We start from the raw sequence: 16,427 nt of genomic DNA, 5'->3' as shown, positions 1-16,427 counted from the left end.
TATAACAAAAGCAAAGACACCCAGCTGAACTAAAATGATGCATGTAGCAAACAAAAACTGTTATCAGCCGCCACCCTTATATCGCCTTTGGGCTGTTGGAGCCTTGACCTGACTTTTAAAAAATAATTGGTAAAAAAGCACTATGCTGCTGAAAAATTAAAAATAGATATTTGCAAAATTCTGCCTAAATATGCATTTTACCTGGTTAATGCGTGTGGCGGGGCGTGGTCTGCAGCGCCGCTGCAGGGGAGGCGGACGCACCTGAGCGGCACCCGCAATCACGCCTCGCCGCCTTAAGGTCTGTGCTCTCTCTGCACTGTAATCCCTAACAGCTGTTCTAGCTCATAACTAATAAGCTCATAACACTCAAATGTCGTTTTGTAGTTGAGCAAACTATAAAGTATTGAGCTCTGTTGGCTTTTATGCGACTTTAATTGAATAGGGCTCAATATTTTTTAGCTAATTTGTTTGGAACGCTCAAAAAGTTTAAGAAGCATATATTAGTGACGTTCTGGTGGGTGGAGTCTTGTCGCTCCCTCAGGAAAGCTGAGTCAGCCATCTTGAATTTACCTTGATGCGGGGAAGATTTGGCCTGCCCGTGTGGATTAAGAGTCCCCATTCAACCTACAACGACCACCACCTTAATTTTTTTCATCAACTGCCCTAAATTTGGTAAGTCTAACGTGTTTTTGTTTTGTTTAAATTTAATTTCGATAAACAGTCTTTTTTATTTTTTACTGGAAATATATATTAGTACTTTGTGCACAGTGAATGTTTGTTATAAATAAATTCGAATCCAAGTAATTGTAATTTTAGAAGTTTTCGAATGTGACAAATACGTAATGTTATTTCAAATTACAACGGTGTAACGTTTTTGGCGGTTTTCCGTGGGGACAACATTTCCCATAATGCATTGTATTCTTGCCCGGGAAGTTGACGGTGGCAGTTCTAGCTCCATGCATTTGAACTTTCTACTAAAACTTTCTACTGTCCGTTTCTACCGGTTGTCGATTCGCCGGTAATGCACGTGCGTATTGTGAGTATACTTATTTCAATAAGTGTCCGCGTTACACAGTCAGTAGTTTACGCTGTAGAGCTATGTGTGTGTGTGTGCTAGCATGAAACGAACAATGCTAAACAACATGAGTGTGTTATCATGATTAGACACATGTTTGTATTTTTTCGTAGTCTCAAATGTGTGGTTGTGAGATAATCTCGAAATCCTTTTAACACTTTAGGGGTATTCCACTAAGCGAGCTCTACAAGTCAAGACTGGGCAGTGGGTCCATGAATAAACTGCCTCACTCCTGCAGGTGTCTGTCCATACTTCCCATCGTTCAAGTGAGGCTATGGACTTGTATACGTTGTTTGTATCACCTTTACTCTCCATAAAAATTAATGTGGTTTTTTTTTTTTTTGTTTGTTTGTTTTTTTTTTTTTCCAGGAACCAAAAGATGGCTGCTGCCCAGAAGCATGTGCTGCATGTGTATGTTGAACGAGACACCACCCTGAAACTTACTCTACTTGAGCGACCAAAGTCAGTGGAGGAGCTGAAAGAAATAATTAAGAGAGGAGGTTCAAGCCAAGACTGAATGGGGACTTTAGCCTTCACTATGTCCTCATGGACACAACCTATGCCCTATGTCGCCAAGAAATTGTTGGAGCTGTTGGAGCTCCACGAGTGAGAGACATCGTGGACAGATGGCCAGCCCTACTTATGGAGTCACAGGTGAAAAAATAAAATATAAAATATGTATATATATATATATAGATGTGTGTATATGTCTGTCTGTCTCTTTACTGTTCTCCCAGTTTTTAAAAGTCTAGATTTTCAAACAATTTACCAAAAAGCAAATGACAGATGTAAATGACAACACATCACTCTGTGACGTATTTTTTTCCCCATTCATAGTAAACAAAGTCTCTAGAAGTTTATTTATTTAAATTTCCTTTAGATAACATTACAAAGAATGACGAATAACTTTCTATTTTGGCCTTGGTTCTGACTAGAATTGCTCTGGTTTTGCTAACCTGAGAACTTTTTAAAATACATTCACATTTCTGCTCCTAATTCATCTTTGTTCATTTCTGTGTATTTCTGTTCATGTACAGGTGGTTGCAGAGTTCCACCGAATCAAGAATGTTAACCTGCGCACTCAATTCTACAAGGAGCTGGACAGACACACGCCTAGACTCATCACTTTGTTCCGAGACAAGGCCATCAAGACTGGCAAGATTGCAGAGGAGCTAGCAAAGCTCATGAGAATTTATGACATTCAGGTAAATTTTTCATTTCACATGATTCAGAATTACATTAACAGATGGTTTGTACACAGCTGTAAGAAGCCATAGTGTCAATTGCTTCAACTGTGCCCCACGATTAAGTGATTATGCCATGGATACAAGGTTGTCATTTTAGGAGAAGGACATCGTGACAAAATGTATCCTTTCAAAAGTGTTGTGTTAAAAGATTTATCAGCTTCAATTTAAAGAAGTCCAAACAAGTACTGTTTTTGTAAAATTGGTTTACATTTGGAAGTTTTTCCTTTGTGAGTTGTTGATGTATTTACAATGGAAACTTATTAATTTAAAATGTGTATTACTAAAAATACAGTTATCCAAAATACTGAATTTACCATCTTTAGCCCGTTATTACAAAAAAAGTTTGGACACCCCTGATCTATAACAATGACAATCAGAACATGGCTATCCAACACTTTGTTTTTACTCTGCATTTGTGTAAATACTATTCTAATAGATATTGTATGTTCATCTAGGAACAGCGTGATGTAAATACAAGACGGGTCCTCGTCCTTCATGCACTTCCTGTGTACCTGCGTGAAGATGCCTCCACGTTATTCAGGACTTGTGATGTAAGTGTACTGCCCTCAGCATCAACCCTTTGCCTAGCTGTTCAGTCGAATATATCACTCAGAACTCAAGGAGAACCAGGGTGTATATCAGGAAGGAGGTTCAAAACTGTCCTCATCTGACTTGTTTTCTCCCATATATCAACTATTGTTGAATAAGATTGCAAGAAGATTGTTACGCATAAACCAGAAAACATGAAAATACTTGAAAGATTATTAAACAAAACAAATCCACAGATAAAAACTCTCTCCCTTTCTAAAATTCAAGTGTTCTATTTTTTGGAGGTGCCACATTGTGGTCAGAGAAATGTTTGGTAAATAACAAAAACAAATATCTTGACATATATTTATTATTGAAAACATTTATTTAAACATATGTTTTGAAACCAAACCCAAATTAAGATTATTGTAATGCATCATGATGTATCAAATTAAATCGTTGACATTATAATCCTAAAAGAAACGTGTGACTTATAAAGATTCACACCTCTAATCAATAGCATGATTTGTGTCCTTGAGGGGCTGAACTCATTCTTGTATTATTTGTGTTTTGCAGTCAGCAGATGGTCCAGACCTCACTGTCACTCTTGTGGCTCTGCTGACAGTTGTCACGGATGACACTACTGATTCGGCCCTCTTCAGTCCCGAAAGTATCTGCATTGTCGTTGAGGATGAAATACTTGTGAATGGTCCCACAAATCTGGCTGACTCATTTCTCCTGCTCTTTGGGTACATCTATGCACTAGACCTACAATACCCAAAGAAACTTGAGCTTACATTCACATTTATCCAGAAGGTTGTGATGTGACTTGAGGACAACAAACCACTGAAAGGGCGTCTACTGATGCTGAAGAATGATTTGTTCAATGAGTGAATCACTCAGAATGGACTACTTGTTGAGCTGAGTATTGAGAAAGCTTTTTTTTTTTTCCTAATCATTTGGCTCTTCTAGTTCAAATTTAAAGTGAATGACTGCTCATTTCGTGGACTATTCATGTTTAACGTTCTGTTGCCTAATACCTTAATGCACTGCCTTGATGTTTGTTACCTATGAAGTACAGCAGTGGAAACCAGTACATTTTTTTTATGTATTTTTAAAATAAGTGAGCTGCAGCTGTCAAGGTACAGTAAGTGTTAAATGCCTCAATGTTCTAATAGCTGCAATTGCTGTTAATACTGAAAATGTTATTTAATTTTAGAATCGAGATGGAGACCCTTGGAGTCTTTCTTTTGTTTTATTTATGAAGCACTTTTTTATGAGTGAGCTCCGTTATCCGTGCCTTTTTAAAAGCACATTGTGTTTAATAAAAAAAGTTAAATTGTTAGTGTTGTTACTTTCATGTTTTCTAACACTTTTAGCTGATTATAATTTACTGGGCAAACAGTTTAGAATTATTTGTAAATGTATTTCCCACAGTATTTAAAAAATATTTATTAGATTTTAAGTGTTATTTCCCATATTATAAGTTAGAAAATATGAAAAAGTTTGAGTTTATTTCCCACATCGTATGAGTTGCAATATGTAAAATATTTTGAGTGTATTTTCCACCTTAATTAAGTTGAAAAATATTGAACATTTTGAGTTTATTACTCCCTAATTATAAGTTGAGGAATATCAACATTTATAAGTTAACATTGAGGTAATTTAAGGCAACTGCAACTGTAATTTTTATTTTAGTTAAACTTAAAACTTTTAAAAACATCACTAAAAAATTGTTGTGTAATCTGTTACACAACAATTTTTGAGTTCTGTGAACTTATTAGGTTTTACAGTGTGCTGTTGTTGTTGGTGGTGTGTGTCGGGCTGTGAGCTGCGAAGCTACAGCCGGCTGTATGCATACAGCAACCGTGTGTGAAAAGTGGTCAATAAAGAGATGCTGAAAAGCGCGTTCATGCAAACATCGTCGGGTCTGCCGTGGTATGTTTACAATGGGACTTCTGCTCCTGAACCTCTGCTCACAGCGTCTGGTAATCGGTGCTGTGCGAAGTCAGTTTACGCAGGACTGTAAGCTGTCATCTGTCGTCTGTGAGGCGTGAGCAGTGTTTGTCTTTAACATAGTTCACGGTGGAGCTGCTGACATAATGTGGATCCGAAGATCCATAATTGGCCTACCTGGGGTTGAAAGTCTCGATAAATGCACGGCGTTTCGGCGGGTACACCGGCTTCCGCGAGTGTGACGCTTATATTGAGCGAGGAAAAAATAATAGAATACAATTTTATATTTATATTTCAATATCACAATAATCTTCCAATTTAGAACTACAAGTTTAAAAGAACTAACATAAATAAAATACACTTCAGCTAAATACTTCTAATTTATTTTCCCAAACCACGCGGAGCCGCACTTTAAGGACTAAAGAGCCGCATGCGGCTCCGGAGCCGCGGGTTGCCGACCCCTGCCCTATACAATTCCATTTCCTCCTTGTCTCAAAAAAACTGTATGTACTGGGTGGGCGGAGCTATCTGTAGCTTGTTTTTTTTCTTTTTGATTATTTAAGAATACCTTCTGTGAGTTTCATTTTTACTTTGCAATAGCTCTGAAGTGCTGAGAAATCTTACTTAAAATAATTGAGCTTACTCTTCCACGTTATTCGGTAATTTACTGCGCATACCTTTCATTAATCAGCACAAATAAGGTTGCATAGTTGGCTTACAGATTATAGAAATAGTTCAAAAGAAATTTGAAGAAATACAGATTAAACAGCATTTATAACACACAACACTGAACTGAAGGCAGTATGGTGTAAGTAGATCTGCTTCTGTTGAAGGTGAAGGCACTTTAAGAAAATCCTCAGAGACCCAGAGCTTCTTTCTTCACTCTTCAGCCCAGCAGGACATTTCCAGCTTTCACACACTCTGACACACATCTTGCTAAAATAGAAATCAAATAAAAGCATACAGCATCAAACAGTGTTTAAAAGAATATTTTATTTGTTGTTCTCATGGGTACTACTAATAGATAACTCTCACATGATCTGTGTCCTTGGAAATCTGGACTCGTGTGGACTGTTAAGAACTGCACACAATTATACTAAAATAAATAGGCTATTACTGAAATACACATGCTATATTATGAACTATGATATAAATATGGTGGTATTTACATTATTTACACTTCTTCCTTCAATTATTATTTAATAAAGCAGGCAAGGAGTGATTAAATAGTATCATGCGCATCGTTTGTTCAGAACCAGTTTTCTTCAGTTAGTCTTCCCAAAAGAGTAATCCCCCGGCAGAGTTTTACAACCAGTTAAAACTGGTGGGGAGAAGCTGCTTGTTTTGCAGACCCTGAGCTAAGAGGTGGCCATGATGTATATAAAGCGCTGGTTATGGTCTTTAAGCTGCCCCCGCACATTTTATACTGATATGTCTGCAGGTTTCTAAGTAATTAATCAATCAGTAAGACACTAAAGCTTCTATTAATCCCAAATAAAAATCAAACCCAACTTAGGGAGTAGGCCACAGCTGCACCTTATAACCAACCTCTGATTAGAGAGCTAGGGGAAAGTTGAATGTTCATGCTGCGTTCACAGACACCATGCAGGAACAGAACATCTATAAAATCTAACCCACTACACATCCACTGGTAACATCATCCCCTAACTTCAATATTATAACTTCCCACTGTCCATGTATCCAGGGCTGGACTGGGACAAAAAATCGGCCCGGGCATTTTGACTAAAGACCGGCCCACCAGGTATTATGGTAAAAACCATAAAGCCTTTGAATGAAAACAAACGTCGTTGTGACAGTGATGTACACTGTCTTGTTGGTATATATGTATCAATCTAGAACTTAACTTAAACCTACACCATCCTCCCTATTCTGGTATTCTAAACAGTACTTAGCCGAAACCCAAAGACTGCTTGGTCAAGTTAACCTCCTGAACTATCTACAACACATGGAGGAAACCTGAAATTAAGACAGAGAAGACTAGAGGTGAGACATGACCATTACTGAATATTAAAAATAATAAATGACAGATTTAGTGATATTTTCATAAACTATTTATTTACCACATCAATAAACAGCATGGCAGGGCAAAATATTTTTTCTAACATGGCAACCTTTAAAAAGTGAAAGGAGACAGAAAGAAAGGTGAGAAAAAATAAAACTTCCTCACTCAAAACTTACCATCAAAACTTAATTTTGATGGCATTCTACACAGTACTGGTACAGTATCTAGAAAATGTGGGAAAATACTGGCATCATATACAGCACTTACTTCTGAAGAAATTATGTTGGGACCCTGAAAAAAATTACCATGTACAATAATGGATTTCTGTACATTTGACATCAGATGAAAACTTTGGTTGTATGATTCAGATAATTATTTGTTAAAAGCTAGAAATTTTAAATGAGAATAAGAAAGAAACGTATTTTTTGTTCCCCCCTTTCCCTGTTAATGCCCTACCTGCCCCCCCTGACAAAACTTTGCTAGATCCGCCCCTGCACAGTTACCAGCTGTCAGCTACTTAGAAAAGGATCCTGGTGTTATTTGTCTCTCAGAAACAGTTCATAACTTCCCTTCAACCCTTCATCCCTCCAGCATACATCAGCTGATACTAGAAATTAATATTAAATAAATTCTAACAACAGCTCATCAAGTTTAAAGGTGCTTCTGTTGTTTAACGCGACCTCCGCTGGTTTGCTCTTTCTGACGCAGAGAGAAAAGCCGATCAGCTGATCATTGATCATTGATCACCTGATCGGGACAAATCGCGTTGCTTTTCACCTCAAGTTTAAAGTTCGACCTCCTCGGCTGTAATTGGTCCAGCCCAGAGTCGATCATGACCAACTGGCCAATACACCACTATTCATTTATACCGTTGAAAAAAATAAAAGAAATAAAACCCCATCGGCCCATAAAAACGAAAAATCACGAGCGGCCCACCGGGCAAATGCCCGGTATGCCCGATGGCCAGTCCAGCTATGCATGTATCCTTAATGTATCAACAAATAATTTTTAGTCATGGGAGAAAAAAAGTACACTCATGTCAGAAAGGGTCATGTAGGAGGTAGTAGAGCATGTTTTTGATTTAATAAATTTTTACACCTGGCGACCTTCCTGACATAACCTCAAAGGCAATTTGTGCCTCCAGCTAAAAACGAAGTAGCCTTCAGCTTGCCAAGTGCATGTGTAAACCACTACATTATGGAGCCATCAGTTATAAAATTGAAATTCATTTCAATCCATTTTCTTCTGCTTTTCTGGGGCCGCGTCACGAGGGCAAAACGCCAAGCCGAAAATCCCAGAACGTCCTCTCCAGAGCGAGCTCCTACAGCTTATTTGGGGTAACACAGAGAGGTTCCCAGGCCAGCTGAGAGATATAGTCTGTCCAGCCTGTGCTGGTTTTACCCTGGGGGCTCTTTCCAGTAACACATGCCTGGAAGCATGCCTTCCAAATCCCATACATCCAGTCTCACAAACGGCATTCTCTGCTGGGCCATTCAGACAGTCAGCACTGTCCCCCCACACCCTACCCCTGCCTGTCCACCTCACCAATCTGAGCCACAGCCTGAGTAACCCTCAACAATCAGGTCACTCACAGATGGACTCTATTCAGACCAAGTCTTTTCTTTGCACTACTTCCGAGCACTTTGCGACTATTTTGTTCTCTAGTGAGTCCCTTTCTCTTATTCTTGTATATATTTCTCCTGTTTGCTATTTATTCCTGCTGTCTATATCTATATTTTTTCCGGCACGGTTGGTGTGGAGAACACACAATTTTATTGAACATGTACAATGACATTAATGAGCTATTCTATTATATTATATATTTTTTAAATTTCCAGAGGGCTTAATAAATGCTCAGTTTACAAACAATTAGAATTTTTGGGCAATTATTTCATGGCTCAGACTTTAAAGGGTTAAATATTGACAACTAAACAACCGTAAAAGCACTCATGTCAGAAACAAGTTTGTTGAAGAAAACCTGTCAGTGAGTTTCTCTTTACCCCGGCAACTGAAAAGTGAAAACAGTCCTCAGAGCTTTGCAGTTGCAGCAGTCAGGCAGAAGATAGTTTTGTGTCACCAGATCTTAAAATCTGGGTGGCTAAAACCTTAACTTACTTTTTCTGTGTTCAGATCTGCAGTTCTACTCAGTAAACAAAGCTTGGAGTGATGTATTGCAGCCCTGTCAGAAAGAGAATTCCTCCGTGGTTGAAATCTGCAGTGACACAGTGGGTGTTGAAGCTAAAAATCCGCTGCCCCCCAAAAAACCCAGAAACACAGGGTTGTGGGTCGACCTGGAATGATCGATTTTTGAGAACAATTCTGAATGGAAATGGATTTCAGATAGGTAGATAGATACAATGTTCCCTCTAAGCCAGGGGTCCCCAATCCCAGTCCACGAGGGCCGGTGTCCCTGCAGGTTTTAGATCTCACCCTGGGTCAACACACCTGAATCACATGATTAGTTCATTACCTGGAGAACTTCAAGACATGTTGAGAAGGTAATTTATCCATTTAAATCAGCTGTGATGGATCAAGGACGCATCTAAAACCTGCAGGGACACCGGCCCTCGTGGACTGGGTTTGGGGACCCCTGCTCTAAGCTGTGCGCGTCCGCAATCGCGCACTGCTGGCACGGTGTGGTGCACAAAAAAAATCTAACCTGAATTGAAATTAAAATAAATAGGTTAACAATTAACCAGCTAATACGCAGCTAATCAACGTCGTTGACAGGCTATGACAGCGTCCTTATGTGCCGACACCGGTGTTTTAGCTAGCACAGCTGCGTGGCTGATGTGGAGTGAAGCCACATTAATGACAACGTGTACAACCATTGGAGATGTGAGCAGGACAGACGGAAAAATTGGCGGGAAAAGTGTGGACTTTATACCAGTTTTTAGCGTTGATAGGCCACGTAAAACCAGAGTTATGATAAAAAAATATATATGCAATGTTTATTTTTTATTTTTTCAGAATATTACCATTGTTTATATTTACTGCGAGAAGAAACGGTAAAAAAGGTGTTTTATAAGGAAAGCGCTTGAAAGCACTCTCTGCCTGTGAGCAAAGACAAAACCAAAAAACCCCACCCTTTCCTATTGGTCGGAAAATGAACCATGTCGACCAATCCAAAAAAAAAAAAAAAAATGATATGGCAACATGGCATTTAGATGTTTAGGAAGGGGGGCGGGGTTTAGGAGTGACGATGGTGTTTTGAGATGTGAGAGATTTGCGAAGTTAGCGCAAATCTTGTGTAGTTAGTGTGTAGTGTATTCAAACGTTTTGTTGTGTGTGTCAGAACAATGAGGCGACTGCTGAATGTTACAGGTGTTACAGGAGTGATACATCTCCTGTTGTCAGACCTGTCAGAACTTTGTTGTTTGCATAACTCAGTTACTTTTTTTGAAGAAGTAACTATATAATTAACTATATAATTAATTGCCCAACATTGGTCATTATATACTGTATTTTGCAGACAGAGAGTTACAGGACTCAAACCACAGACTCATACTCATAATACAAAAAAAAAAAAAGAAAAAAAAAGAAAGTTGTGTTTTCAAAATTGGAGTTCAAGTTACAATTTTTTACAGACGCTAGGACACATTTCGCAATACTTAGGTCACTTTTGCAAAACTCCTCACACAGTGAGCACAACAGAAGTCTATGTGGGCTAAACTGAGGATCAGTTATCATTGTTTTGGCACAAAATGCATTCAATGACTACATCTCTCAAATTTCATGAATTATTTTCTCACTCAGACACAACAACTGCCAAAAATCTTTGTACGTACAGGACATTTTGCATGTACTTACATACTGTTTTCAAAACTGTTAAACTTATGGTCAAAACAATAACATAATGCAAAACTGAATAAGACAGCAAAATTCAACAGCAATATTTTATTGAAACATATTTTACAGTTTTTTCTGAATGCTTAAACCCTAACTGTGATTTTTATAGCACAATTTCTAAAACTATTAATACTTATATCAAAACCACTCACTGAGTTTGCACTCAGTTTGCCATTTTGTAACACACACTTTGCAAACCTGTAGGCACAATTCACTGCTTACACTCAATTACCAAATTTCCAACACACTCCTAGTAAAATTATACACATGTATGGCTATCATTAACACTATTTTGCCAACTGTCTGGCACACTTTCACATGTGAAAACTGGTTTAGATAATTAGTACACTTTGCAATCAGCCTAAGCACTATAAACAGGCCACAGGTAAGCTGTCTATGTGGAGTACAATGGAAGGAGCAGCAAGAGTGAGAAGAGTGAGAATCAGAGGAGGCCAAGGGAGAGGACGTGGAGGTGAAGAAGTTGGAGAAAGAGGACGTGGAGGAGCAAGAAGAGGACGAGGAGGGGAAAGAGGAAGGGTAAGAAGAGTAAGAAACAGAATAACTGATGACATCAGAGCTACAATAGTGGACCATGTCATCAACCATGGGATGACCCTGAGGGAAGCTGGCCAACGGGTTCTGCCTAAACTGAGCCGCTACACTGTGGCAGGCATCATTAGGACATTTCGAAATGAGAATCGGTAAGTACTTTGTAGCGCTGCCATACTCTAATGAGAAACACAACAGTACCATACATGCAAAAATACTGAAATTGTTACTTTACAGAATTGCCAGACGTCCAGATGTTGGGGGCAGAGGCAGAATGTTCACTCCAGAGCAAGAGACCCATATAGTGAACATGGTGATTGCCAATAATGCAATAAGGCCGCGCGAAATACAGCAGCACATAATTGATAATGACACCATCTTTCAAAATATACACAGTGCAAAGATTTCTACACTAAGTTGTGTACTTGCGCGCCACAGAATAAGAATGAAGCAAATTTACAGAGTTCCTTTCAAGAGAAACACAGAACCTGTAAAGCAACTGCGATATGACTATGTGCAGGTAAGCTAGTGTCATTGGTTCTGAATTTGGAAGTGCATACTGTAGTGCTGTGCATGGGCCTGATGTGTTGCATTTGTTTTGTCTTGTCCAGAGAGTGATGGAACTAGAAGCAGATGCAATGGGACATGAGCTACTTTTTGTGGATGAGGCCGTTTTTAACCTCAGTAAAACCAGGAGACGTGGCAGGAACGTTATTGGACACCGTGCCATCATCAATGTCCCAGGACAACGTGGTGGTAACATAACCATGTGTGCAGCTATAAGCCAAAATGGTGTTGTTCACCATCATGCAACCATAGGCCCATACAACACTGCACACATTATTGCATTCCTGGACACCTTGCATGACATGCTCACTGTTCAAAGACCAGAGCAGACCCGATATGTCATCATATGGGACAATGTTAGTTTCCGTAGGGCTGCTTTGGTCCGCAACTGGTTTACAGACCACCCATCCTTCATGGCACTCAACCTCCCCCCATACTCTCCATTCTTGAATCCCATCGAGGAGTTCTTCTCTGCCTGGCGCTGGAAAGTGTACGACCGTCATCCTCATCAACAGGTAGCCCTTTTACAGGCAATGGAGGAGGCATGTGGAGATATTGACCAGGCATCATGTCAGGCCTGGATACGGCATTCAAGGAGATATTTTCCCCGGTGCCTTGGACTGGAGGATATCGCATGCGATGTGGACGAGATTTTGTGGCCGGACCCAGAAAGACGACATGATGTAGGCTGATTGTCTTTTTTTTCCCTTTTTTTTTGTGAAATTCCTATTTTGTGTTCTGACTTTGTCTTGGTTTTGATGAGTGTGAATAAACACCAATACTTGAAGTTTGGATCCTTGTATGTTTACATGACACTATGACAAAAGTGTGACCTCAAATTGACATCTGTGCACAGAGAAAGCAAAAGCCAGATGTGTTTTGTATTCATACCATCAGTGTGCAGTTGGCGCATTGTGTGCTTAGTAGATGATGGCTTGTGTGTACTGTTTGATACGAAAACACCATTTTTACGAAGGTGTGAAGAGTTAATCTAGCTGTGTTTGCTTTTGCAAGAGAACTACAATGTTTTGAGAATTGGGTGACAGGTTTTCTTATTTGTGTGTAGGGTTTTGCAGAAATAGCCAATAGTTACAAAAAATGTGCTTAAGCAATCAGAAAAAACTGTAAATCTAAAAATGCAGTTTAACCAGCCACAGCTGATTCTCATTGTAGATGAACATCTACACAGGTGTTACTCCTTCAATTTCATTACAAAAGGAGACAACTTTTGTAATGAAATTACACAAGGTTTGTTTTGTGATGTAAACATGGACCCAGCCAGAAATGGAGAAGTGGCTGAAAGAGGAAGAAGAGTGGCTGGGAGGGGGCGAGGAATACGTATGCATGGTGGAAGAAGAAGAAGAGGAAGATCAAGAGCTGTAGTCGCAGATGAGATCAGAGCTACTGTAATTGATCATGTAGTAAATCATGGTCACTCAATGAGAGAGGCTGGTCAGAGAGTGCAGCCAAATCTGCAACGCTCTACAGTGGCATCTATTGTTAGAGTTTTCCGGCAAACCAACAGGTAACTTGTATTCTGCAAGGGCATTTGCACATTTCAGAAGTAAATAAGCTTTTGTGTAATTGTTGTTGCATTTCTGCTTAGGACTCAACGGTTACCTCACACGGGAGGGAGAGGACAGATGTTCACTGATGTGCAGGAAACTGCCATTGCTGATATGGTCATCAGAAACAATGGGATAAAACTCACTGAAATTAGACACAGAGTCTTGGCAGACAACATTACTTTCGCAAATATTCACAGTGTAAGCATAACAACAATTTCTAGAGTCCTGAAAAACCATCAGGTCAGGATGAAACAGTTGTACACTGTGCCTTTTGAGAGGAACTCTGAACATGTCAAGCAACTCAGGAACCAGTATGTCCAGGTAAGATCACAATAAAATACAGATCTGTTTTTGAACAAAACCAAACACACACAAAGACAATTTTTACAAATTTACTACTGTAACAGTTTATGTTGCCTTTTGGATTTATGTTAGAGAGTCATGGAGATTGAAGGCAGGCAAACACACCACATTTTCATCTTTGTCGATGAGGCAGGTTTCAACTTGGCCAAAGCACGGCGACGAGGGAGGAATGTGATTGGGAAGAGAGCCACAGTGAATGTCCCGGGCCAGAGGGGTGCCAACATCACAATGTGCGCAGCAATATCCACTGATGGACTGCTGTTACACAGGCCACTAATTGGGCCATACAACACTGAACGGCTCCTTGCGTTCCTGCATGATCTCTATGGAAGGGTTGTGCTAGGTGAGGAAAGGGATGCGGAGAGAAGGAATCAGCCAACATTTATAATTGTATGGGACAATGTGGCATTTTATCACTCCCGTGCAGTCACCGAGTGGTTTGCAGCCCATCCCAGAATGGAGTCTCTTTTCCTCCCACCTTACTCTCCATTCCTCAACCCCATAGAGGAATTCTTTTCCTCATGGCGGTGGAAGGTTTACGACCATCATCCACATGATCAAATGTCCCTCCTGGATGCAATGAATGCTGGATGCCTGGAGATATCAGCAGAAGATTACCAGGGATGGATCAGGCATGCCAGAAGATTCTTTCCTAGGTGTATTGCCCTAGATGACATAAGATGTGATGTGGATGAGAACCTGTGGCCAAATGGAGAAGACCGAGTAGATTAGCATTACTATCAGTGGATGGTGTGTATACAAATTCTTGTATTTTGGGATTACTTAGTGCAAAAAAATAAAAATACATAAACAAATATTAACGAATTCTGCGTGATGTCTGATTCATTCCAGCAACATATATTGAAATTATGAACAGAGATGTGTCCTTGTTTTACACAAGGAAACACTGTGTAATGCTACATGTTGTTAGTGTTTTTTAGGTCATTGTTTTGTGGGTGACAAAGTGTGTTTGTTGGCTGTCAACCTTTGCTAGTGTTCTGGAAGAATGAGTTTATTTGAGACCTGAATAAAGTGTTTTGGTAGTTCTAGTGCATTTTGAATGTGAAATGAACTGCTTTGCCAAGCTGAGGGTCAGTTAGGAGAATTGTGTGAAGAGTTTTGCAAAAGTGACCTAAGTATTGAGAAATGTGTCCTAGCGGCTATAAAAAACTGTATTTTTACTTCCAAAACTGTTAACATACTACACAGGTCATGAACGAGATTTTTTTTTAAATTTTCATTGTAAATAAATGTAAATGCTGGCGTGACCACAGTGCACACGTCTAATGTTGCTTACAGTGGTCCAAGGAACCGCTCATGGAGTTTGTGTGTTTGCTCAGATAGATAGATAGAATCTATTTCAAACATGCAAATATAATTGAGATAACAAGAGAAAAAAGCTTCTTACACAACCACTGTGGAAAGAGCTTAACATTAGGTCAGAATGTTTCTTTCTTCAGTTGCCAGGTCTGAACAACAATCCTTGCTCTACTAAAGCAACTATGCTGATGCAAGTGTATGTACTGAAGCTGTTTTTCAGTTTCAAAGTAGAAACTTTAACTTTATGTTCACTTTATGTTCCTAACAAAGAATGTATGCACTAAAAACTAAAAAGTCTCACCGTTATTCGTTTTCACAATTTCAGATTCACATTTGTGTTTTCAGTGCTTTGCATTCACATCAGAGATGACAACAGTAATTGCTAATAAATCAATTAAGAACAGAACTACTTCTCCCTTGTCACAGTGAGATGTGATTCCTGAGGAAACAGATGAATGACCCAACAAACCCAGTGTGTATATCCTCTCTTTAGGCTACTGTTCTGTTTCCCAGGAAAACTATTTCGGATGTCATTATTTTTAATACTTTAGATTATTGCAGGGTCTTTACCTTAAATTGCAAAGCACCTTGAGGAAACTGTTGTTGTGATTTGGCTCTATGTAATTAAATTGAACTGAAAATTTAATTTGTGACAGATTTTAGACATGTCTTGGGTTAGTTCACCCAAGATCATGGTTTTGTCTTTCTGGTTGTGTTATTTAAATATCAAATTTGATTTTTTTTTTTTTTCCATTTCATGCATTCTTTAGCAGATTTAGTGTTGTTCCTAACTGACTTAGAGTTTAAATCTGGTGTTTAAATCTCATTACCTTGATTGTGAACTTCACACAAAGTTTGTGTTAACAAAAGCAAACTGATGCAGATCTCCTTAGAAGAATACACAGTCACAAGACAAAATGAAAACAGACTGTTCAAAGTGAAAGTAAAGCCGCTAAAAGCCATTAAATAACAACAATGTTGGGCCTGTGGCAAAATTTGAATGCACATGCGATGAAGTCACAGGTCTTGTTGAAGTGTTAAACATAAATTTCTTGATCTATAGAGACACAAAAACTTTAAATTATTGTTTGCTTGAATATCAGCCTAGCTCTGTTGATCAGTTTTGAGTCTTTTTTTGTCAACTGTTTGTGCTACTTTTTGAAGAAGCAATCAGATTGCTTATTATTGTCAAGAGTAAATGTATTTGTTTGGTTACTTGAGTAACCAAACATTCATCTAACAGTTCTGGAGAGGCATGCTTCAGCAGGTAGCTGTTTGCAAAATGTTGTGTCCTATCCAAAAATTCTTTGCAGTTTTACATTGAGAAACATTTATCGTAACTGCGTACCATAAACACACCATTATTAATCTATGATCTTCCA

General features: G+C 39.0%; 2 protein-coding genes across 3 annotated transcripts; both read left to right on the top strand.

Moving 5' to 3' along the window:
• Positions 1 to 1,578: 1,578 nt before the first annotated feature.
• On the top strand, positions 1,579 to 4,652 carry LOC120443586. The gene is made up of 4 exons (XM_039622492.1): positions 1,579 to 1,729; positions 2,113 to 2,280; positions 2,778 to 2,873; positions 3,427 to 4,652. Exons 1-4 carry the CDS (start codon positions 1,622 to 1,624, stop codon positions 3,676 to 3,678), a joined length of 624 nt encoding a protein of 207 aa, XP_039478426.1. The 5' UTR covers positions 1,579 to 1,621; the 3' UTR covers positions 3,679 to 4,652.
• Positions 4,653 to 13,063: 8,411 nt separating this feature from the next.
• On the top strand, positions 13,064 to 14,546 carry LOC120432872. Of its 2 annotated transcripts, none has more exons than XR_005608152.1 (3): positions 13,064 to 13,319; positions 13,401 to 13,683; positions 13,859 to 14,546. XR_005608152.1 is itself a non-coding variant. In XM_039598205.1 (3 exons), the coding sequence occupies exons 1-3, from the start codon at positions 13,135 to 13,137 to the stop codon at positions 14,455 to 14,457; spliced, it is 1,128 nt and encodes a 375-aa protein (XP_039454139.1). In that variant the 5' UTR covers positions 13,064 to 13,134; the 3' UTR covers positions 14,458 to 14,546. The 2 variants fall into 2 exon arrangements, 1 of the variants encoding a protein (XP_039454139.1); XM_039598205.1 differs by having other exon boundaries at positions 13,798 to 14,546.
• Positions 14,547 to 16,427: the final 1,881 nt, after the last annotated feature.

The sequence above is a fragment of the Oreochromis aureus genome, linkage group 14 (assembly GCF_013358895.1).
Source record: "Oreochromis aureus strain Israel breed Guangdong linkage group 14, ZZ_aureus, whole genome shotgun sequence".
Classification (NCBI taxonomy): Eukaryota; Metazoa; Chordata; class Actinopteri; order Cichliformes; family Cichlidae; genus Oreochromis; species Oreochromis aureus.
Note: the sequence above shows the minus strand (reverse complement) of the source record. Positions and strands in the feature narration are given on the sequence as shown.

Excerpts from the sequence above, each read along its gene's own strand:
- LOC120443586 (XM_039622492.1), top strand. The coding sequence starts at position 1,622 with ATGGACACAACCTATGCCCTATGTCGCCAAGAAATTGTTGGAGCTGTT. Across the intron at positions 1,730-2,112 it reads CCCTACTTATGGAGTCACAG|GTGGTTGCAGAGTTCCACCG; the intron begins GTGAAAAAATAA and ends GTTCATGTACAG. Across the intron at positions 2,281-2,777 it reads TGAGAATTTATGACATTCAG|GAACAGCGTGATGTAAATAC; the intron begins GTAAATTTTTCA and ends ATGTTCATCTAG.
- LOC120432872 (XM_039598205.1), top strand. The coding sequence starts at position 13,135 with ATGCATGGTGGAAGAAGAAGAAGAGGAAGATCAAGAGCTGTAGTCGCA. Across the intron at positions 13,320-13,400 it reads GTTTTCCGGCAAACCAACAG|GACTCAACGGTTACCTCACA; the intron begins GTAACTTGTATT and ends ATTTCTGCTTAG. Across the intron at positions 13,684-13,797 it reads TCAGGAACCAGTATGTCCAG|AGAGTCATGGAGATTGAAGG; the intron begins GTAAGATCACAA and ends GATTTATGTTAG.